The sequence below is a fragment of the Biomphalaria glabrata genome, chromosome 18, assembly GCF_947242115.1.
Source record: "Biomphalaria glabrata chromosome 18, xgBioGlab47.1, whole genome shotgun sequence".
Taxonomy (NCBI): domain Eukaryota; kingdom Metazoa; phylum Mollusca; class Gastropoda; family Planorbidae; genus Biomphalaria; species Biomphalaria glabrata.
The window spans coordinates 11,687,475-11,711,243 of record NC_074728.1 but is presented as its reverse complement, the minus strand read 5'-3'; the positions used below and the strand labels follow the sequence as shown (position 1 = coordinate 11,711,243).

Genomic DNA, 23,769 nt, shown 5'->3' with positions numbered 1-23,769 from the left:
GAATTTCATTCTGATGTTATTTCTGAAAATATTGAAAACTGCCTTTTTACCTGCCTTGGTGGGGACCACTTCCACACAAAACTGTCTTTGTAACCTTGTTATTATTATTATTATTGTAGTAATAATTATCATATTATTATTATTAGTACAATTATAGTAATAATTATAAATTTTATTATTATTATTTGATTTGAAAAATTCATCATTAATTAACTTCAATGTGTCACAAAATTCAGACAATCATTATACTAAATAACGGATTGGTGATTAGTCCATAGGATCGTATTGCAGCCATTGTTTTTAACAGGCTACTCTACGTCTAGTGAAATTACTTTCCAATTAATAGTCTTTTTAAACTATCAGAACCAGAATAGAAAACAAGAGAAACAAGAGAAATGTCTTTGCTCAGAATAAAATGATTTTGTTCTTTAATTCTCAGTTCTAAATACAATGAAATAATTTCTGTTCAGAATGATACATTAGCTCTGATCACATCAAGAGACTGTCAGCAGAGCGCGGATCTTCTGCTGAATTGTCTTTTGTTTAATATTTAAAGCTGCCCGTCAATTTGACGTGGCCAATCCATCTTTTGGTTTAGTGTTTCTCTCTCCTTGCAAAAAAAGAATTACACCAGATAACAATGCTCTGTGGGTTAGGTAAACAAATACAGCAAACAATATAAGGGAAGTAATGCATCATTTTAACCTACGCATAGCAATCCCAATTGACAAACAATTATAGAATAAAAAATTGATTGCTCCCCTATGTTCCCCTTCGCATTGAACTAACATTAGACACCGTCTACGTTAAAAAATAGCTTAGAATAAAAAAGAATAATTGTTAGATATTCTTGTGCAGCAAATAATGTTGTTAAAGAGCCGTTCATTCGCTATCAGTCAAATCTCGTATATCAAATGGCTCATCGGAGAAGCTCAAATTGCCAACGCATGTGACGCTAAATATACAAATTCCATAAAAACCATTCTGTAGTCTTTCATCTATATCTGTTCCCATATTGTAAATGTTTTGAAATCGCCTACAAAACTTGTTAATTAAAGACACTATTTCCAAACATTGACTCCGTGTTTTTGTTTACAAATAATTCATTGCATTCTCTTGCTAAATACATTATACATAAGGTGCTACTCATTAAATATATAATGGCTATTTGAAAAGTTCTTTGATGTGGTTTGAATACATGGTTAGAATACATCGTTTAGGTATTCCCAAGCGAAAAAAGTAGATACACTATGCATTACCTCCGATCGGAATAAGATAACTCTAAACTAATATACTTAGATTTACAGAGATCATTAGAAGTTTGGTGTAAAGAAATATAAATAGATAAAACAAAATATATCTTCATTGTCAAGATGATTTCATGAGTATGATCAATAGATAGACACTCGAATACATCATCAAATATCAAAGACATAATGTCACACATTTAGTACAAATATGTTTCAATCGAATACAGACAGTAGGAGTCTTATAGACTTGATTGGATTCAAGGATCAATGCACTTGCTAGCATCCAAAACTAGTCGGGCTATTCAAAAGTTCAAATAGTGTTTTTCATTCTAGATCTTTGTAAAGCGTCATTTTACAAATGTTAATTTGTGAGAATAATTAAAATTAAAACATTTAAAATTCTAGTTGAACTTTCAAGGGCAGGCAGGAGAAGCAGCCCAAAAGTTGTTGTGTAGAGTCCAGGGACTCACAGATTCATAATATGACCACAGTTTTTACAGACTATCTTCTCGCCGTCTAGAGCGACGGGATCTGGCGAGTTCTGAGTAGTCCGTACAGAGTTTGGAGAGGAATCTCCCGGAAGGTTTAGGAATACGTCCTTCACCTTGGAGCAGACGGCTTTGCTCAACTCCATGATAGACCTGTTTGGTTGGCCATCCTTCTGTTTGCCGCTTTTTCCTTTCTTAGTTGGAGTGGCCTGGGATTTCTCTTTGGGCTGGTCATTGCTCTGAGATTTCATCGTTGCTTTGCTGTGAGCTTCCAGTATGCTGTGGCCAGTATCCCAGTGCTCTTGCTCTATCGCGCAGTCCTCTTTTTTCGTCTCTCCACTGGCGCCGCCTTTGAGCTTGTCCGCTTTTTCCGTCGTTTCGTCTTCCTGCCAGATCGCACCATTGTATTTCTTCTGTTCCATCTCTGTCTGCGTGGCTTTCGACCCATAGTTGAGGATGTCGTCTATTTTGGAGTCCAGGCTGCCCATCATTTTCATTCGGAAAGGGTTGTCCTTCCTGTTGCTCAGGACGCTGTAGTCTAGACTCATCTGCTTGTCGCAGTCTCCGAGCCGACCTCTTTTTCTCGGAGACAGCCGGATGAACTCACCTCCCACTGTTAGCTGCCTGGCCAGCTGGTTCAGATCGGCAGAGCTTCCATCAAAAAGCGCCGCGAAGCTTCCATTGACTACCTTGGGGCTCATCGGAACGTTGCTTAGCAGCAGGCTGATCCCATATTCTCTGCGCTTGCCGGATGACGATTTCGGAATCGTGAGAGGGTAATAGACCGGGATTTTCTTGGTGCCGTTCATCAAAATTCCATCCTGGTGGATGCCGGCCTCTCGCTTCTCCTCCTTGTGTTGGTTGGCATCGTTCTCGTACTCATCAGACTCCTCATACTCTTCATCATTTTCAGCGATGCTTTCCTCACTATGGGATACAGCCTCAGTCAGCACAATGTTAGCCATATCTGTAATAATTTTCCAGTCTCTGTAATTAACATAAAAATTTGACGTTAATCGTTTCCTACATAGAAATTTGGCATAGTGTTATTGATAAATGAAGATTTAATGTTATTATTATAGTTTTTGCATTTGTATACACTACAAATATTTTTTAGAAAATCGTTAACAGTTACGGTACAAAGTTAATTATACTATTTTTGCTGGGCGCTAATAGGCAGAGAAGATATTTATAATTCCCTAAATACCGGATTTAAAATGCCACAGTAAATGTGGCATGGCCAAGAAAAAGCAGGTTGAATTGACTTCAGTGACTTCAGCTAAAAGGAAAACCTTATACCCATCAGTGTGGACAAATTGCCACTGTTCATAAAACATTTAGGGCAACTAGTGTGGCAACACAGGAAGAGCAACTTGCCTCTCTATGTCCTCGGCTGTCGTGAACTGTGACGTCACAGTGAATCTGATGACGTATTTCCCTTTCAGCGAGGCCGGAACCATGTGAACATTGCCTTGTTTGTTGAGACGCTTAAGGAGGTCCTCTGTCAACTCATTTGCACCCTGTGAAACAAGAGAGTTACACAATCAGACAGCACGTCAGATTCGTTCCAGAAAACATAGATATTTAACTAACATTTTTTTTTCTTTCAGAAATATCATAACTCAATTTCAATCAACATATATTGAACATATTTCAACCTATTTATTAAAAAGAGTTTAGATTTACAAAGAAAATAAAATCATTTATATTTCTTTTTACATTCAATGCTTCATGTAATGAGGGGAATAGTAATAAGGAGTTGTTTTTTTAGACCTTTAACTATTTCAGACATATTGAAGATTTTCATACATGGCGGAAAAGCTATAAATAGCAAGTCTTTTGGTGTATCCGGTGTACAGAATAAAGGGAGATAATTTATATTTTTAAAAAGTATATAATAACTAGTCGACCGGCGGCGTACCATACGCGCTATTTTGCAGGGCCAGCCTTAGGCCACTGCAGCCTATGCGTCCGCACTCTCATAGTACAGCGGTAATTCTAGGTGTAGAAATAATTAAATTAAACCATTTTATAACTTATAACAGATTTCCCGCGGCCTCATAATTTACCAGCAGCTCCTGGAAATCTCCTGAAATTGCAAAATATACGAAAAAGGCCTGGAAATATATGGAAATTATTAAAATCTTTCGAAAACTCAAACAAATCTCCTGAAATATATAGACAAAAATTTTCATTTTAAGGTATCATTCAATATGGAAAACGCCAATCCTACGCGCGATAAAAAAAAGGGCAATATTCAATACCCGTAATTGTGGTATCTAGTAAAAGAAGATTCTCGCGCCTCAAACTTATGCAGAATTAATTGAGGTCAACAATTCTGAAAGATAGATTGAAAGATTTGGTAATTCTTGTTATTGAGCGTGATCTATGTAGGAAACAGAATTCTCATGATATGAGACTTCGCTACAGCAAGGCTTATGTAGTAATTCTGTGAGTAGTAAAGAATGAATAAAATGCAAAGACGAATATATTTTCTAATACACACTCTTAATTTTCACTTATTATCCGTATCCCTACCCAAACCCTGCCCCACGAAATCCGTTTCGCATTGAGCCCCACAATGGTTAACTCCGGCCCTGCTATTTAGTGACGGGTGAATACAGAGTAGATTACTTGTTCTCTTTCCATGACTTCTTGGTCACAATGGTTAAGTCTGGCCCTGCTATTTAGTGACGGGTGAATACTACTCTTTTTCTTTTCGCTTCTAAAATTACGTGGGGTAACTCTAGTCCCTTCGACTTGCAGAAATAAAAGAATGATCTTTCCATTACTTGGTGCCCAAACTCTTGAGCCATGAAGAAAATTATATATATAGATTTCTGTGCAAATTTTTCGCAACTGCAGAATGAAATTGTTTACCGCACCTCAATTTGTTGCTGACAATGGTGTCAATTGGGAGGAAGTGGTAGACATTCGCTCTGTGACGTTAAATGTTTTTAAAAACAAATTGGCAAGTAGTTCGCGTAATAAAGAAAATATTACACAAAGTTCAACGGCCACGCATTAAAATATTGTTCATTTAGAGCTAAATCCTTATTTTAAAATAGTTTGTAGCAAGAAAATTCAATTCAACATCATTGACATTGTTTGGTTTATTGTGAACATCTCAAATAACATTAACCTTATCATTCACTAAGTGAGCATGTCAGTATTGTCATTGACACATTCACTAAGCGGACATTTTCATAAATTATAAAAACATTGTTGTGTAAATTAAGCATAGTAAAATACAATTATAGAAGCCGTTCACTTGTTGAGCAAATTAATTTTTTAATATTAAGTTATCAATTGATCTTTCAAAATGTCGTTCTTGACATTATTTGTTTTGTCTATTTTTCTCAAAATCTTTCCTTATCTTCGTTTTCATTTTATTACAATTTTTTTCTAGCTTTCACTAAATTGCCACCACATTTCTTTATGCCGCTTTCTTTGATTGTTTCTCTAGTAAAGTAATTAACACAGGCCACCGCGCAGCGAAAACCAAGAAATATTCTTACCACCAATCTGAAGACGACCATACCCAGATGTCGTTTGGCGGCCACTTCAAAGCGTCCATCAGATCGGACAAGATTCTCAAATTTGGAGGCCAGTATTACACCCTTAATAATAGAAAGCATAAATGAAGAAAATAACATTATGTAAATGTTCATATAATTTAGATTATCTTTTATTGGAATGTAAATATTAGTAAAGGCAGATTAGAATCAGTTGTCACGAAAATGCTTAGTTTTTATATCTTTAATATTGATATTGTATGAATGCCAAATAGCTTTTGAAATAAATTTCAAATTAAAATAATGGTATATACTTTGATGAAAACTTTGAAAAACCTGCCAAGCCCGGTATAAAATCTAATTAGTGCTGCATAAGACTAAACTTCCCCCATCGTTGCCGTTGATAAGTCTGTTATAATGATTGCATTCATATTTTTACCACAAATTATAACTAATTTTCTTCAGTCAACTCTAAGCCTTCACTTCAGCGCAAAGCAGTTTTTAGTTGCACATACAAAAAAAAAAAGACGAAGAAAAATCGTGAAATTATTTTAAACAAGATTACAAAGAGAGTTTGTGTCGGATCTGCATATTCGCAAATAATATTCAAGAGGTGATTTAATTTTGATGGTCAAAAGTAATAATGTTTCAAAGATTCATTTGCGTAAATTTAAATTTAAATTAAATTAAAAATATTAGATTAGTTTTAGTATATTATAACATTGCAATATTGATCAAAACGTTTGGAAATGAAAATCTACACTTTTTTTTACACTTTAAGTTTAGAAATTGAAATTCTACATCTTTATCTAGTCTATTTTAGTCTTAACTAGATCTAGAATTCTTCTAGATCTAGACTCTAAAATAATTTTAATTAGAATATAAATCCAGATCTAGATACACTGTAATAAAAATCTAGATCTAGTTTAAAAAATCTAGATTAGATCTAAATCTAGATATCATTCCTTTTTTAAACGCGAGTCACATAACGAGGCTTAATAAACATTACTATACCGAGTTCTTTTTTCATTTCATTTGAAGAATTAATTCCATTTAACGTCAGAGGGAAAAAAAAAAACAATACGTCACACGGCCTAGCAAGACTAAAAATCGCCTTCATCAATACGAGCCATTTATCGAGTGTTCATAGACATTGGTGCACCAAGTGCGTTCTTTTAGCATTTCCTTTAAAGAATTAATTCCATATGACGTCAAAGGAAAAAAAAACACTACGTCACACGGCCTAGCTAGACTAAAAATCACCTTCATCAATACGAGCCATTTATCGAGTGTTCATAGACATTGGTGCACCAAGTGCGTTCTTTTAGCATTTCATTTAAAGAATTCATTCCATATGACGTCAAAGGAAAAAAAACACTACGTCACACGGCTTAGTTAGGCTAAAATATGTTTTCATCAATACGAGCAATTTTTCGAGGGTTAATAGACATTGGTGCACAGAGTGCGTTCTTTTAGCATTACATTTAAAGAGTCCATTCATATGACGTCAAAGAAAAAAAAAAATTCCATTACCTCACAATAGGCTAGTACCAGTACCATAAAAAATGTCTTTATTTACACGAGATATTTAACGAGGGTTCAAAGACATTAGTGCACTGAGTTCTAATAGAATTTATTTAAAGAGGATCAAAGCCGCATTGTTTTTGCGTTTTGTCTGTCAGTCGGTCTGTCCGTCATCTTGATATAAAAAAAAACAACAACTAAAAGTTATTAAAAATTGATGAACCTATATTTTACGTTTCAAAACATCGCAATAATTTTTAGGTATGAATACAACTGAAAAGTTTATACAATAGATTGTTCAGGATGTTTGTATAAATAGTAAAAGAAAAAGAGAATTTCAGATAAATGTAATACCGTTAATTAAATTTTTTGGATGGTCTCGTATAAAATTTAGATGTACTACAGCCATGTGGAGAGATATTCATACCTTACTTTGGTGTTTGGATTCTGTTTTCCTTAAAAATGGGAACATAATATTAACGATAATTAGATTTTTTAATGTTCTAGGTAGAAAGTTAAATGTACTGTAAGATAGAATTGAGTTAAAATATTTTTCATAAAAATCCGTAAAAACATTATTTCGTAAATGAGAAGATTATTTGTTTATTAATTAGAAGAGGGAGTTCAAACAATTATTTGGCGTTAGTAGATTTTTAAATAAATTCGGATATTTCTGGCGACGATTTGTAAGAAACAAAATCCGGAACTTTCTTTATCGATTACAAAACTTCTATGTTATGTTTCAGCAAGAAAATTAAATGTCTAAAAAGTAATTTTCAGTAATCAATTCTAGTAAATTACTTTTTTTTAAAGTCCTGAACAACCTATTGTCGATATTTTTAAAATTTGTTTAAAGATGAAAATACGGAACAATTTGATATTGATAACCAAATTATAGTGACGCATTGTCAAATAATATAAGTGTAATATTAGTAAATTATGCGACTTTAAACAATCATTAGGCATAATTCATGTTTTCTAAAACAATATCCGGAACATTTTTACACTTAATGAAATATAAGTCAGTATAGAGATTTTGATTTAGCATTAATATGCTATTTACATAAAAAACGGAACAACATATTATTGATAATATGTTTTTGCAACGTTTAAGCATGGAAATTGAATGTAATATAAGTTAGAAGAGGAAACAAACATTTGTTGGCGTTGATTAGTTTTGCACAAAAAAACAATCAATTTTAGATATTTAAAACTATTGAGATGTTACGGGAGGAACATTAAAGGGTAAATCAGATTTTCAATAACTTTTAGAGTTCTAGTTTTTTTAATTTAATCGTGACGGACAGACCGAACAACAGACAAAACGCACAAAAATAATCTTCTTTTATTCCGATGGGGGCACTAAACAAAAAATAAATAAAATCTGATTTTTAAAAAAAGTTTAAGGAATTGGTTTAGCACCTGATCATGTTGCGACGTTACGCTACTGCACGAAAATCGCTGCATAAAAAGTCCATTAAAAAAATGTGCGTGATATTTACATACAAAGTGCATTATTAGCCTTTATAAACAAACAGAAATGTTTTCTTTTAATTTTAGCAGCTAGTTGACCAGAAAAAACATGTTTAACTATTGTTTATATTTGTTGTAAACATTTCCTGTACATTTTTAAAATATATTTGACTTAGTGATACTGAAAATACACAGCAATTGCACATCTTTGTTAGCATATTGTAACATTGCCTTCCTTACATTTACGTAATTGTTTTAGAATTGGTGTATTTTTATGAAAAAATCGCTTGCATAATTAATTTTATAAATTAAACGGTTTGCTTTTAGAAAACCAAAAGTAGCCGTTGCACCTAAACTTTTCAAGCCGCATTTAATGATGAAATAATATTTTTCATATCTCTTCTAGTTTCCGAGATCTGAGTGTGACAGACGGACAGAAGGACAGACGGACATTTTGCACAAACCTAATAGCGTCTTTTTCCCCTTACGGGGGCCGCTAAAAAACAAAAGGCAAGAAACGAACATTTTTGTATGTTTTTACTTCAATAATTGGATTTGATTTGTCCAATGAGGATTAATCGGATTGTCTTAGTCAATTCTACACACTAAAAGCAATGTTTCTATGTTTCTATAATCTTTGGACAAAACCTTTCTGATGTGAGCCTGAAGACCTTCAACACCAAAACATCGGAGTACAAACCAAAGCTTCAAAGACCTGAATCTTCGACTCAAAGCGATTTGCCAATGCTGCAAGAGACAAAGGGACAAAAATAGTTTCGTTACATTTTTCGTTAAATCAATTTCAGTAAGTCGGTAAAACAAAAGCAGACACAAAGCATCATTCTCGCCCTTCCCATGTCCGTCATGAATCTCTAAAAGTGAACATAGTAGCAAGCTGTTCCTAGAAGATATGAATGCACTTCACAGTCTGTTGGAGAATTACATGGTGGCCATGCTGTCATAAGAATCTATTTTGTTCTTGAAAAGACTCTATTGGATTAATCTACAACCACAACAAGCATATGATTAATGTATCAACTAGTCATAATTTATCCCTGGCTAAAATTGGCTACATTGAAGTTTCTTTTTTTGGAATATTGCATAAGAGTCGTGTCTTTTTTTTTTTGTTTCTACTTACCATATAATCAATGGCAGCACCTGCAAAATAATTAATTCGCATTGTAAATATAATGTTTGATATAGTTGTGATGAAACGAATCTTAATGAAGCTAATCGATATATTGGAGATTTACACGATAAATTAAACAACGCCAACGGGGCTAAGATACAATTACATACTATCTGTGCTGTAAAGGAAAACACTGAAGACGCCTGGGTTTAAACAAAAAAAAATTGATTCTGCAGCTGCTTGCAAGAGAAGTGCATAAATACTATCACCTACGTTTCTAACCGACATAGCTTATTTACTGTACTGTATACACTGGCTGTCTGGTCGTGCGGTACGCGCGCCGGACTTTCGTTCGGGCATTCTACAATCACTGGATACCCCCCCCCCCCCGAAAAAAAAAAAAAAAAAGCTTTTTAAATAAATGCTCAGTTTAATTTGTTTTGCTCTTAGACTACAAAAAAAAATGATTGTCATGTCATGCACAGACCTTATGTGCGAGGGGCTAGAAGGATTCAAACTGGGGACCATGGTAACGACAGCTGAATGTGCATACCACACGACTAACAGACGCTTGATCGTATGAAAACCCATCCAACAGATGATTTTTTTTTCTTAGAATTTTAGGCCTTTCTTTCGTGTATTCGACATAGCATTTCAACAATTATTCTTTTATTAATAACTAGATATTGATTTTTTAAATGAATGAAATATGTATCAAGAAGTGGGTAGTGACTCATAGGGTGGAAAGCCTTGTCTAAATTATGTAATGATAAAAACCATAGTAAGTTAATATCATAACATTTTATAAATTTAAATTAATGAATAACTATCTATCCATCAATGTGTTAAATCTATCTATCTATCTATCTATCTATCTATCTATCTATCTATCTATCTATCTATCTATCTATCTATCTATCTATTATATATCTATCTACCTATCTATCTATCTATCTATCTCGTATCGAAAAGGCCGCTAAATCAACTAATTACCGGAGTTCTCATGTTGCAGATATAAGGGCTCAACATTAAATGTTCTGTGCAAGGCTCTGGCGTCCTTGACCCACATTGCGCTGCAGTCGAAGTGAACCATCAGCCACTTGCTGGGATTGAAAGCGAACGAGTTGACAAACTCAATCCCTGGAAGGAAAAAAATGGACAACATTTATCTAGGGAAATTCAACATTAATTAACACAGGGTTACATTTCCACAGTAATGTTTAGTGACATTAACTCGTGACAAAGGGTAGAGTTAGTCACCTCTATATGTCTCGCCAGTCTCGCGACAGACAGCGATGCGGAAATATCTACAAAATGTAATTTGGGTAGACTTAGTTCCGGTTCTTCATTCAGTCTGCATGTTCCACATATGTACACAGCAACACAGGTCAAATATTTTTTTCAGTACCGAAACTAATGTGAACTAAATAGATTAAAACTTAATGCTAAGACGTCCATGTTATATTCCACTTAAAGAAGGCGATAAACAGACGCCTAAACTGGCTAAACTAGACTTTACTAAAGAAATGCGAAATTATGTTATTGATAGGCTAACATGTCGGTATTGAAGTTATTGTTTTTTTCCCCAAATTGTATTAGATAGATAGATAGATTGATAGATAGATAGATAGATAGATAGATAGATGGATGGATGGATGGATGGATGGATGGATGGATGGATGGATAGATAGATAGATAGATAGATAGATAGATAGATAGATAGATAGATAGATAGATAGATAGATAGATAGATAGATAGATAGATAGATAGATGGATGGATGGATGGATGGATGGATAGATAGATAGATAGATAGATTGATAGATGGATGGATGGATGGATAGATACATAGATAGATAGATAGATAGATGTATGGATGGATAGATAGATAGATAGATAGATGGATGGATGGATGGATGGATGGATGGATGGATGGATGGATGGATAGATAGATAGATGGATGGAAAGATGGATAGATAGATAGATAGATAGATGGATGGATGGATGGATGGATGGATGGATGGATAGATAGATGGATGGATGGATAGATAGATAGATAGATAGATAGATAGAAAGATAGATAGATAGATAGATAGATAGATAGATAGATAGATAGATAGATAGATAGAAAAAAAGAAAGATAGATAGATAGATAGATAGATGGATGGATGGATAGATAGATAGATAGATAGATGTTTGGATGGATGGATGGATGGATAGATAGATAGATAGATAGATAGATAGATAGATAGATAGATAGATAGATAGATAGATAGATAGATAGATAGATAGATAGATAGATGTATGGATGGATAGATAGATAGATAGATAGATAGATAGATAGATAGATAGATAGATAGATAGATAGATAGAAAGAAAGAAAGATAGATAGATAGATAGATAGATAGATAGATAGATAGATAGATAGATAGATGGATGGATGGATGGATGGATGGATGGATGGATGGATAGATAGATGGATGGATAGATGGATAGATGGATAGATAGATAGATGGATGGATGGATGGATGGATATATATATATATAGATAGATAGATAGATAGATAGATAGATAGATAGATAGATAGATAGATAGATAGATAGATAGAGATAATACAACGGTTGATGATAAAGCGAGAGAGAGATACAGAGTTATATTTAAACTTAAATGTTAACACCCACCTGCCATCCATGACCTATATTCTGGACAAATGAAGGCGGAGCCTGCATAGGCGGCATCCACGTGAAGCCAAAGTCTCTCAGCCTCACCTAAAAGTGGAAATGAACAAAAAAATATAAACTCTCAAATTTGTCTAATTGAGCTGGTTAAAAAAATTATATTACTTCAGTCATTTCACACAGTCAGTACTTTGAAAAGTCAAAAAATTTCATTAGACTTGAAATGTTACTCACAGACCAAACCGATCTCTCGAAGATTGTCAAATGCACACGCTCCGGTTGTCCCGAGTGTTGCACACACCTGTGAAAGTCACAGACATAAATAATTGGACAGATGTTTGTCAAACTTCAATCGTTTATGTATATATAATGTATAATGTATTGATATATATAAATAAACTAGTAGAAAGTTTGCAACGGAGTGGGGCGGAGGTGATTAGCTAATTGGAATCTTTCACAGCATATCAGGGTTGTTCTTAAAATACAACTAATCGAGGTCTTTGACAACATATCAGGGTTGTTCCTAGAATACAACTAATCGAGGTCTTTGACAACATATCAGGGTTGTTCTTAGAATACAACTAATCGAGGTCTTTGACAACATATCAGGGTTGTTCCTAGAATACAACTAATCGAGGTCTTTGACAACATATCAGGGTTGTTCCTAGAATACAACTATTCGAGGTCTTTGACAACATATCAGGGTTGTTCCTAGAATACAACTAATCGAGGTCTTTCACAACATATCAGGGTTGTTCTTAGAACACAATTAATCGAGATATTTCACAGCTTATCAGGGTCATTGCTAGAATACCGCTAATCAAGGTATCTCACAGCATATATTTTTACAACTTTTCAAAGTCTAACACTTACATAGAAGGGAATAAGTCCCTTTTCCCTGTCCAGCTTGACCGCCTCCTGCAGGACGTCGCCCCGTAGACTGAGGTTGTCGTCAGAGAATAGAAATCTCATCTTGACCAGACCAATGAGTCCAGCCTTTTCTACTGACGAGTGAGCCTGTCAAACACAATCCAACATTGAGATGTATAAATATCCATTTAAATAGATCTAATAATAAACTATCCTTTCTTAAGCGATTAAAGTTTGTAATACTGACTTCTATATAAAATATTTATTTTTAACTACTTAAGATTAAAATGTTTGACTCTGATTAAAGATTGATGTAATTCAGAACTGTATTCCTATATTCAAAGTGTCATCATATTAACTAAATTTATTAACTGAATACACATTTCATTTGATGATGATTTAAAATATCGTATTAATCATCAGGTATTTGTCATTTTCTATCTAAATCGAGTTGGTATATTGGCCGATTGGTAAAGCGCTTGGCCTCCAAGCCAAGAGTCTCAAGTTCCTATCCCGGTAAAGAATAGGATTTGATTTAGTTTGTCCACCCAACTCTTATAGATACCAGACTTAAATTGGGGGACTCAAAGCTGTTTGTCTTTGTCAGTGGCGGCGCAAGACTTACATTTTGTGTGGGTATGGTATATTTTGCGAGGACTTGATAGTGGCACAAAAATATCGATATTATTAAAAGTTAACTGTTTAAAAAGTTAATATGAATATTATAAAAAGTTAACAGACAATTGTTCAACTCTACTAGAGTCTCTAGTGCAGCAAAGCAAAAAAAAAAAACAAAAAAAAAAAACCAACAACAACATCATCGATAACTATTATGGATGTCAATGTGATCAAGTCATTTTGAATGTCGTGGTTTAGATAACGGTGTACGTAGGTTACGTAGGATCGAATTCGGAGACTATTGGAATACAATGTATACAATTAAGTTAACAGAGTTCCTAATGTTGCCATCTGTTTTTAGAGAGTCACGTGACATCTAAATGCCAGATTATGAAAGGCTAAAAAAAAAATTCAAAATGTCAATAAATCTCTCTAACAAATTGTGCCAAAGGTTTTATTTTTTTAAATTTACGAAAAAGCCTTTTGTTTCATTGGTCAATGGTACTTCCGCACTTAATTCCTTTTTCTTATGTTCTCCATATAGACCATATGTTCTTTGGTATCTCACGTGTATCAAATACTAAGTAAGTGTTTCAAAGTCACTACCCTAAACAGTGAGTTTGGGCTAGCCACAAGACAGCCATATGCTATTATGTAAGTTTGGGCTAGCCACAAGACAGCAATGCTAGCAGTGTGTCATTAAAAAAGATCTTTTTAGTTTTAGCTCCCACTGATTGCAAGGTCTGAAAGGGGAAACCTTTTACCCATGCAGATAGAGATTCGTGACAAGGAAACGGAATACATTATAGTCCATTGCACAGTGTTCACAGAAGTGAAGAAGTCTTATATTCCGCCGCTTGAACAATAATAAGAATAACGATATTCTCATTGTGATAGTAAGTGTATGTGTTTTGAGTAGCTGGTAGTGCAGTGTGTGTGCCTGTGTATGAAATGACCAGTGGACCTTGAGTGTACATGGTTGAGTGAACAGCAGTGTGTCAGGACTGTGTGTAAAAGGAAGTCAGTTTAGAGAACAAGTGGCTGGAGTAAAGAGCATAAATAGAGACTAATAAAATCATTGTATTTATTGAAGCTCATGTTGGTTTAGTGTCTATTACACTCATGGCGTCGGAAGTGTCATAATGCCTGACGACAACAAGATCACTTGTATGAGTTGTAGTCTTTTCAGAGTTATCCAAAATGTCTCTATTAGAAGACAAGTGTTCTCCATCATGCAGGTTAGAGCTGACCCAGTAGCTGTCAATGCGCAATGGTTACTTCGCGATACTTCTAAAATCTTTTATCAATGTCACAGCCATATTAAAATACTAATAAATGTGGTGGATAAACCCAGCTAATGGATATTTATAGCCCTCTAGGGCTTACTAATTAGAGCTCACTTAATTCTTAAAACAAGCAAAATATTTAAACTTCTTTGCAAATCTTATCTAAGGGGGAAAACCGAACAATATCTCTCAATACTGAATGTAACTCCCCTTCGCGACCTCCATAGACGTCGAATGACGAGTTGCCAGGGGTCGCCCTAAGACCATCGAAAATATTGACTTATTTTGTAAATTTGACATTGTAATTTTTTTTCCATTGGAAGTTCGTTTGTTTTTTTAAATTATCATTCAATGTCAGTTACATAAATCTGGATCACGTGTTTGCAGTCAAATCCCAAGTATCGCCTTCTTCGTCCATAAATATAAGTTTGCGAAACATAAGTTATCCAGCCAGGCATAAAGTGTAAGTACAGAAAAAAACAAACAACTAGAAGCCTTGTGATCTCTCAAAGACTGTACAGAGAATTCCTGATTTAGTGCAGCCAAAAAAAAAAAAAGCTGTCTAAATACTATTAATTGTAGGCCTACCATTGTAGATGATAATCTACTGTACCGTATCCGTGTTGTGCCATGCTTTTTCGTTTCTCAAATAAGTATGTAACAGGAAAATGGTGACTAATAATTACAAAAGTAAATATATGTAATTTATAGATATTTTTTATTTGTAATTCAATTGTATTCAGGATTGCAATTTTATAATTTAATTACCGCTAATTAGATAAATGGATAATTTTTTAATGAATCTGTGACGAACCGTTTTAGCTCACTCAAGATATCACTCAGGTCTAAGCATTTAATTAATTTATTTACTCGCTATTAATCATCAATTGCACTAATTTAGCGTTCAAGCGCTAAAAACACAGCCACCACCCCTTCAATCCAACCCCACCCCCTATGACAGCGATGTCACATTTTACTATCCCCACTTTGACACGTGTCACACTAGACTCTTGACGAGAGTACACTCCCTCCATCTATCGTGGCAAACATCCGTTGACCCCCCCCCCTTCCGGGAGCGGCTGGTCACTTCAAAGTGCCCATTCAACTCAACGCCTCGGGCAACGCTGTTCGTCTAGCACTAGCCATTATCAAGGTATAATCTCCCTTGATTTTGGCCGAGCTCCGATAATCTCCCCTTCATAATCCACCTGACCACCTGGGCTGATTTCCTGGACTTTCAACTCGCGCCTTCGCGCAATGTCTATCTCCCGGAAACGCCGTCACGGTCAAGCGTGGACCCCCTTTGTCAAAGACGTCAAATAGTCTAGACCACCTTTGCACCTATCTCCCGCCACTCACCCCCCCCCCTTTTATCCACGTGTATATGGCAAACTTCATCGTCCGATCTCATTCACGCTGGAGAGCCCACAGGGAGCACATCTAACTCTTGCTTGAGCTCTAGACTATTTTCATTCCCTTATTTCACTTTGGATTGGTGGTATGTAATTTTGTAGAGTGCTTGAGAACCATTTTACTTAGTAATGTATATATATATTTGTGCATTTATTACTACATTATTTGTGTACCTATTTGTGCATTCTTATCATGGATAATGTAAGTAGATTACTGTATACTTATATTTTATATCATGACTTTTGTGGCTAAATGTTCAAACCAGCTGGACTAGAGTTTATTAACAATTCTTACCAGATGTATTTAGCTCTTTAACTATTATTAATTTAACTCTGATATATTAGCGCTCGGCACGAGCTTTTACTATATTATCATTGATTAATTCCTTGGCAGGGAGTTATCAAAGCATTTCTGTAAACATGTCTTATTACTGAGTATGTATCTACTTATGCTCTATGTTTACTTATGTGGGAACATGGGCGAGTATCAGACGTTGATCTCTCCTTCCCCTGTCATCTCATTTATCTAAGAGATGTATGTACTTGCTACTCACCGTGATTGGTGAACGTCACCTGTATTACTTATCATATGTCACTTACTACTGTTTGTTATTTCCCTTTATGGGGGTCCCCATTATTATTGTTATCTCCCTTGATGGGACACTTTATTCATTTGTTAGTTCCCTTTGATATTTATGAAACTAGCTTATGGTTTCTATACATCAGTCTGAAGATGTCCTTCACGGAAAGGCATCTACCTCCCAGTGTTATCGTTATGGCTAAACCGACGCATACATCATATCGTTGCAGCTTTTATCTATAGGCTACATCCGTCTGAAATCTTAGCAACCTAAAGCTGATAGCAGATTTGCTGGCACCAGATCTGTAGACATCAGACCTACTCATCCTTCAAGAGTCCAAGTAACAACGCTAGCCACAGACTCGTCACTGGCTTAACTGATTGGTAGACGCAGCTTAGCTCTGCAACCATACAAGTTGGACTGCACACGGAGCCTGGATCCACTACGCCAGCCCACCAGCAGACAGCATCAGTATCAGCCACACCAGTCTCACCAGTGCAGCACCGGACCAAAAGCTAAGCAACCAGCCTAATGACACTCAGGCCACTTGGTTCTAATATCTGATGATGATAGTCCTATATATGTAAATAAGCTAGATCCCATACTAGCAACTGTACAGCATTTCACCTTTCATTATCTTATTTTGTATAATAAACTGTACATAAGTTTACATCTAAATATAGTATTTGTTGCCTGCATTATAACGCTGTGCTTGTAGTTTATATGTGCAAGTAAGGATTCTCAAACTATAAAATCCCCTAGACACCCAAAACGGCCAATATCTTAATCCGACTTGTCACAGAATCCTCGACTATAACTAATCGTGCAACATTTCAAACAATAACTAGACCAGTTCCTTTTTGCTAAGTGATGCTGTAATAGGGTGTTGACTATGTATATGTCTAGAATGGAACTCAAACAATTATGTGATCTAGCATCTCCTATTGGTAACTAACTCACTAATATTTTCCTTATAACTAGACACTACGTTTTGACTCTTTAAAAGAGAGAACAAAAAACAACTTATGAGCTACAAAAAATTTGATTTAGTGTGGGAACAGGGCAGCACTAATTAAAATGCGGGTAGAATGGACTACGCTCCCACAGACGTCAACTGGGTGGGTCCGACGCCATAAATTTGAAGTTTGAGCCAAAGTTGAACGACAGCAGCGGTATAACTCGTCTAGACTTTAAATAATTGGCATGGTGTAAAAAGAAAAAACACCACGAAATAGCTGCTTCGTTCTTAGAGATCGAACATAGAACTTTAAAGCTTAATGCCTTATGTGTCGAATGAAAAGTCTTAGAACATCTTAGTGATAACTAATAGAACTCTTTGTTTCCCCCTTACTTGCTTCCAAATCGACAGAATTCCCTAAATATTATGATATATATATATATATATATATATATATATATATATATATATATATATATATATATATATATATATATATATATATATATATATATATATCATGGGCGTAGCAAAGGGGGGGGGGCTGGGGTATATAAATATTTATATAAATATTTATATATGATAATGGCCTATGTTTTATTATTGCTATCTATCTATCTATCTATCTATCTATCTATCTATCTATCTATCTATCTATCTATCTATCTATCTATCTATCTATGTATCTATCTATCCCTCGCTCTCTCCCTCTCTCTCTCTCTCTCTCTGTACATATATATATATATATATATATATATATATATATATATATATATATATATATATATATATATATATATATATATATATATATATGTATGTATGTATGTATGTATGTATGTATTTAGATTAATTTAAAGTGGAATATATTTCTCCCATTTTCAAGATTCCGTACGAGGATATTCCGATAAGTAAACACAATGCTAAATTCACTTAACAGCCTACATTGCAAAATACTAAATAATAATTCACCCAGTCCAAACTAAAGAGGTTAAAAAAAGAATATACTCACTTGGTCAGAGCAGTATCCAATTAGAAGACCATTGATTTCCGCGTCATCGAGGTCCGGTTTGGTCACTTTATACCTTTGAATAGCCTCAGTTCTTGCTGCCAACAGCGTGACAAATGTACAGTCACTGGCAGTTGTCTTCAGTAATGAGAAATAGAAATACATTTTCTTTTTAGTAACCTTTTCTCTTCAATGACTTCAAGCTAGACGGGTAAATACGTACAATCGGCAGCATGCAGCTTGTACCAAGATAAAAACAGCACCAACTGATATTAGTAGTATGAAGATTTAAACAGAACTGTGTCACTTGTTTTGTTATTTATAATGCACCTAACCTTTTGCAATTTATGAATAACCTATTGTTCATAAACATCTCTATTATCTCTGTTATTTATAAACGGAAACAGATTTTATGATAAAAAAATATTTCTTTTACTTTATAAATTTTAAAGACATGGGATAGAAGAGTAGCCTAGCAATCACTGACCTGTATACATCCACCTCCCATACTTTTGCTATTCTTGTTACCATGGAGAAAACAAGATGGCAGCCCAATCATCTTTCCCAGCCAATCCATGACGATGGTCTCCAGTTCAGTGCATGCCGGGCTTGAGGCCTATATATATATATATTTGAAGGAAAGCTGGTTATAATTTTATTTTCTTTCTTAATCTATATTTCAGAATGGTTGACACATCCGGTACAAGATTTTGTGATACCAACTGTAACCACCATCCACATGTGATTACTAACTCTAGTCAGGGCCGGTCTTAGATAATTGGAGGCCCTAGGCGAAGTGAATTTGGTGACCTCAAATAAAAAAAATAATTAAAAAAAAAACAGCGAAAAAAATAAAACTACGAAATTTATTTAAAACCAAGTGTACTCAAACAATATCATTGGGCATACGTTTTGCTAATTCTTCTAGAAACAAAAAATTGTTTTGAGTCATGTGCGATGCCCCCAGCAATCGGAGGCCCTAAGCTGCTGTCTAGTTCACATATGCCTAAGGCCGGCCCTGCTTTCTTCTTCTAGCCAGCTTTTTGCTGCGGAGCTGTGAGTTCTTTTGCAGACTGTGCCAAGGTAAAAAAAGTGTGCTGTCTTCTTCAGTTGTTCAGCACTGCCGTACAGGGTGTTGGTTATGCTGGGCTGGAGTGTTAGTAGGGTCTGCCTAAGGTGAATTAGGGAGGGGCATTCAAAGAGGATATGGTTTACAGTTTCATAAGGGTGGGCGCAGTGTCTACAATGAGAGAGTTGTGTGGGATTTATTTTATTGCGATGGTTATTTAACAGAAGTGTGTGTCCTGTCCTTAATTGGAAGATTGTAGATTGCTCTTTGCGGGGGAGGAAGTTACCGGCCCTGCTTTAGTTATAACAATATATTTTGTTCTAGACTTCATTATGTGATGTTCTTATTTTAGCATGATTGGCTGCCCTGGTATACGACAATTATATTATATAATTTACTACATTACAGACTATTCTATTTGTTGAATAATTTATAGCTTGTCATTTATTATCGTTCTGTGCTTGTTATTTGTTATTGGATGTTATGCCGAGACTACAAAGATTTGGTTTGTTTATTTATAGAAGTCAAATGTTATGTGATCTGTAAGACAGAGAGAGAGAGACAGACAGACAGACAGACAGACAGACAGAGGTAAGAGAGAGAGAGAGAGAGAGAGAGAGAGAGTGGAATGAATTGAGATTTAGAATGAAGAGAGAGAGAGAGAGAATGACTGAGAGAAATTGAGAGAGAGAGAGAGAGGGGAAGAATGAGAGAGATGGATGGGGTGCCAGTTAGTGAGATAGAGATACATTGTGCCAATAGAACAGAGTGGTTAGTATTATGATAGAGGGGTGTCTAAGAGAGGTAGAGAGAGAGAGAGAGAGAGAGAGAGAGAAAAGAAGGAGTTAGGAATAAAGAAAATATGTGTAGAGAAATGAAAAACAAAATTTGAGTCAAAGAATAAAACATCTGATAGTGTCAGTTTACCCAGGTAAAGCCTAAACTGCTGATTGCATTCGCCAACATGTCGCCAAGTAATGACGGGTAGGAATTCAATGCAGGGAAGTAAGCATGCATGTAGGGACTTTGCCAGTGAGTTATCTGTCCAGAGAGGAAACATTTCAGTACATTTTAAAACAGATTTTTTTTTAAAAACAAAAATAACAAAAATCTATTTCATGAAATCTATTCACTATTCTTTAAACTTGTTTTGTTTCATCAATACATCAAGTGAACTTTTGGCAAGATCCGGAAACAGTGAAGTGTACATGCGGTAGTATGAAATAATAAATTAAACAAATGATGTAATTTATTGACCGAAACAGTTTTTCTTTTTAAATATAATGCACTCCACACAGACTTTCAGACTTTCTCAAATAATTTCCCTTATATCCATGGGGAGATTTTAAAAAATAGAATCTTCGATGAAACATGAAATGCACCAAGATACCTGTGTGTAGTCGCAGAATGAACTCTTCATGTTGTCTGTTGTATTTATGTGTATTTTTCTGTTGTGTTGTCTTTATATGTGAAAAGAGTCCTTGTAATCACAACTAATTTCCGTAAGGATCAATAAAGCAGTCTTAGTCTCAGTCTTAGTACCCGGCTATAATAAGTTATGCATTTTTAAATGCTAAAAATGCACTTTTTAGTCTTGCATTATCAGATTTTTTAATCTACTCTGCCAATGGCACAAAGATTTTTTTTAATTAAATTAGCAGCTTTCAAAAAAAATGTAGCGTCCTTTATACAATTTTCGATTATTTATTTCAATATCTATCCCAAGTTTGCCTCTTTTCATTTTCTTAGTTCTTTTGGTTCCATTATATTTCCCCCACTTTTCTTCATATAATTTCTATTCTTTTTCTTTTACAGTATTTTAATTATTAAAGAAATTAAGCCGGGTCCTTAAGAATGTCAAAATGTTTGAAAAAAAAATACAAAAAACAAGCAAAATAAAAAAAAAATATTAAAAAAAAAACAAAGCTTATACCGGTATTAAGTGTATCAATTAGTTTTGATCAGTCATGTAATTAAATTTTAAATAAACCTTTTACGACAATCTATAAAGGGGACTAATTCAGCTTATACCACCAATTCAATCAAGTACCATTTCTTTCCCTTGTTTGAGATAGTTAATTAACTAATAGGTTAATTTTCTAATCGATTCTTGTGTTGTCAGATAAAAGAAACAATTGTGCGAAATTTCAGCTTTATCCAAGATTGGGTGTCGGAATAATAACGTGTACAAACTTTTGACCAGACAGACAGATACACAGACAGAGACTGACAGAGTTGATGTAAACTTTGTAAAAATGTAAATACAGATCAGGTCACTGTGATTCTGTAAGTGTGTTGGCTCTATTCATTATTCAGCGAACACACAACAAAAAGATTAAAAAATGTTAAAACAATGACCCCAGGCATTATGACTCTCTCGACGTCAGCGAAAATGTCCTCCCAAGTGTCCGGCTGTTCAGGTGCCGAGTCTGGCACCAAGGCTTGCATGTATCCCGGCTTCACGTCTGGGAACACTCTCCTCTGTCGAATGTTGTGTAGGTAGTCCACGATGTAGTCCACTGTTTCCTTAGCTGTCGATGGAATAGATTTGAAATGTTTAGTTGGTGGGCCATAATAGAGTACCACTAATCGAAGAACTAATAAGTTGTTGTTGTTTTTTAAATAATTCGCATGGTGTCATCGACTATGAATAATTTTTATAATTTCAACCAGATCCAAGAATGGGAAGTGGGAGAATATACGTGTTAAAAATGAGTACCCGATAGACTGATGAAGCTAATAAGTTTGCAATAAAAATAAGCAAACAGCTCAATAAGATCAAATAATAATGTCAAAATTTGGTTTACTTTCTCTTTTCCATCCCAATCTTACGTCAGTCCAGGGTTTGAATACCGTTTGGACATTTCCTTTATTTCAAGGAGGTCAAATATTTTCACTTTAAATTCCATTCCAGTTAGAACCAATAGAAACAACTAAATACATTGCGAAGAAGTTGTGTATTCTACATCGTAAAAACTCATTACTTTTGCATGTTCAATATTTTAAACGACATTCGTAGCTATCTAAACCATATTAACAACGATTCAAAACATAATATTTTTTATGATTATGTTAATTACACTGTTTAACATCTTGCATCGACAAAATTTAAAATTTTCGGATAAATCCCTTCAATCATTCATACTAAAATAATATATAAAATTCTCTTTTGGGCTTAATTTGCCAAACATTTAACAGCACACATCTATCTTAGTACATTCACACGTTCATTCGAAACAAAACAAAACAAAAAAACAAAACAAAAAAACAAAACAAAAAACAAAACAAAAAAAACAAAACAAAAAAAAAACAACATAATTACGGCCTATGTGTATTTATGTGCGAATCCAATCGTGCATCAACTTAGAAGACACTCTAGAAATAAAAATCTAAAACACCTACGACTGAAATCGTCTGCGGCGCGCTCCCCCCGAGGCGAATAGCTTATACTTAATCTTCCACTCAACGTTCTAAGACTTTTAAAGATTTGCTTCTAGAAATGTGTTTACCTTTAAGATGAGCGAATTTCCCAGTTTAATTAAATTTAAACCCAGGTTAATTCACTTGGCAAACATAATTTATCATTTTGTTTAATTATCCCTTGAAAAATCACAACCATAAATGGTAAAGAATTCATCTTGTGATTTACTTCTTATCAAGCTCATCTTTAGGGTTTCCTTGGTTTGTGTAAAATGCGCCTACGTTTTCCAGAATTATTCACAATAAACAAGCTACATAGATATAAACAAGATCAAGATACAAAACATGATCACACAAAATCAGAGGCGGCCCCCGTCGAATTCACCAAGGAACCAGGAATATTCAAGCCATGGTCTTATTTTGATCGTTTAAAATAATAAATTTCAAAAAAATCATTTGGCGTTATTTTTCACTTAAAGCAAACAAGAT

At 34.6% G+C, this 23,769-nt stretch overlaps 1 protein-coding gene across 1 annotated transcript in view; it reads right to left on the bottom strand.

Moving 5' to 3' along the window:
• Nucleotides 1-1,361: 1,361 nt before the first annotated feature.
• LOC106057991 (histidine decarboxylase-like) overlaps nucleotides 1,362-23,769 on the bottom strand; it is a 45,647-nt gene continuing 23,239 nt past the window's right edge. The window contains exons 3-15 of the mRNA XM_056017539.1: nucleotides 22,219-22,391; nucleotides 20,788-20,901; nucleotides 19,279-19,407; nucleotides 18,795-18,929; nucleotides 12,931-13,074; nucleotides 12,292-12,358; nucleotides 12,061-12,147; nucleotides 10,373-10,519; nucleotides 9,389-9,408; nucleotides 8,899-8,997; nucleotides 5,257-5,358; nucleotides 3,116-3,258; nucleotides 1,362-2,725 (exon numbers count right to left, since the gene is read on the bottom strand). Of these exons, the coding sequence (XP_055873514.1) occupies nucleotides 1,717-2,725; nucleotides 3,116-3,258; nucleotides 5,257-5,358; nucleotides 8,899-8,997; nucleotides 9,389-9,408; nucleotides 10,373-10,519; nucleotides 12,061-12,147; nucleotides 12,292-12,358; nucleotides 12,931-13,074; nucleotides 18,795-18,929; nucleotides 19,279-19,407; nucleotides 20,788-20,901; nucleotides 22,219-22,391 (2,369 nt within the window). The 3' untranslated portion in view covers nucleotides 1,362-1,716. The remainder of the gene's footprint in view (nucleotides 2,726-3,115; nucleotides 3,259-5,256; nucleotides 5,359-8,898; nucleotides 8,998-9,388; nucleotides 9,409-10,372; nucleotides 10,520-12,060; nucleotides 12,148-12,291; nucleotides 12,359-12,930; nucleotides 13,075-18,794; nucleotides 18,930-19,278; nucleotides 19,408-20,787; nucleotides 20,902-22,218; nucleotides 22,392-23,769) is intronic.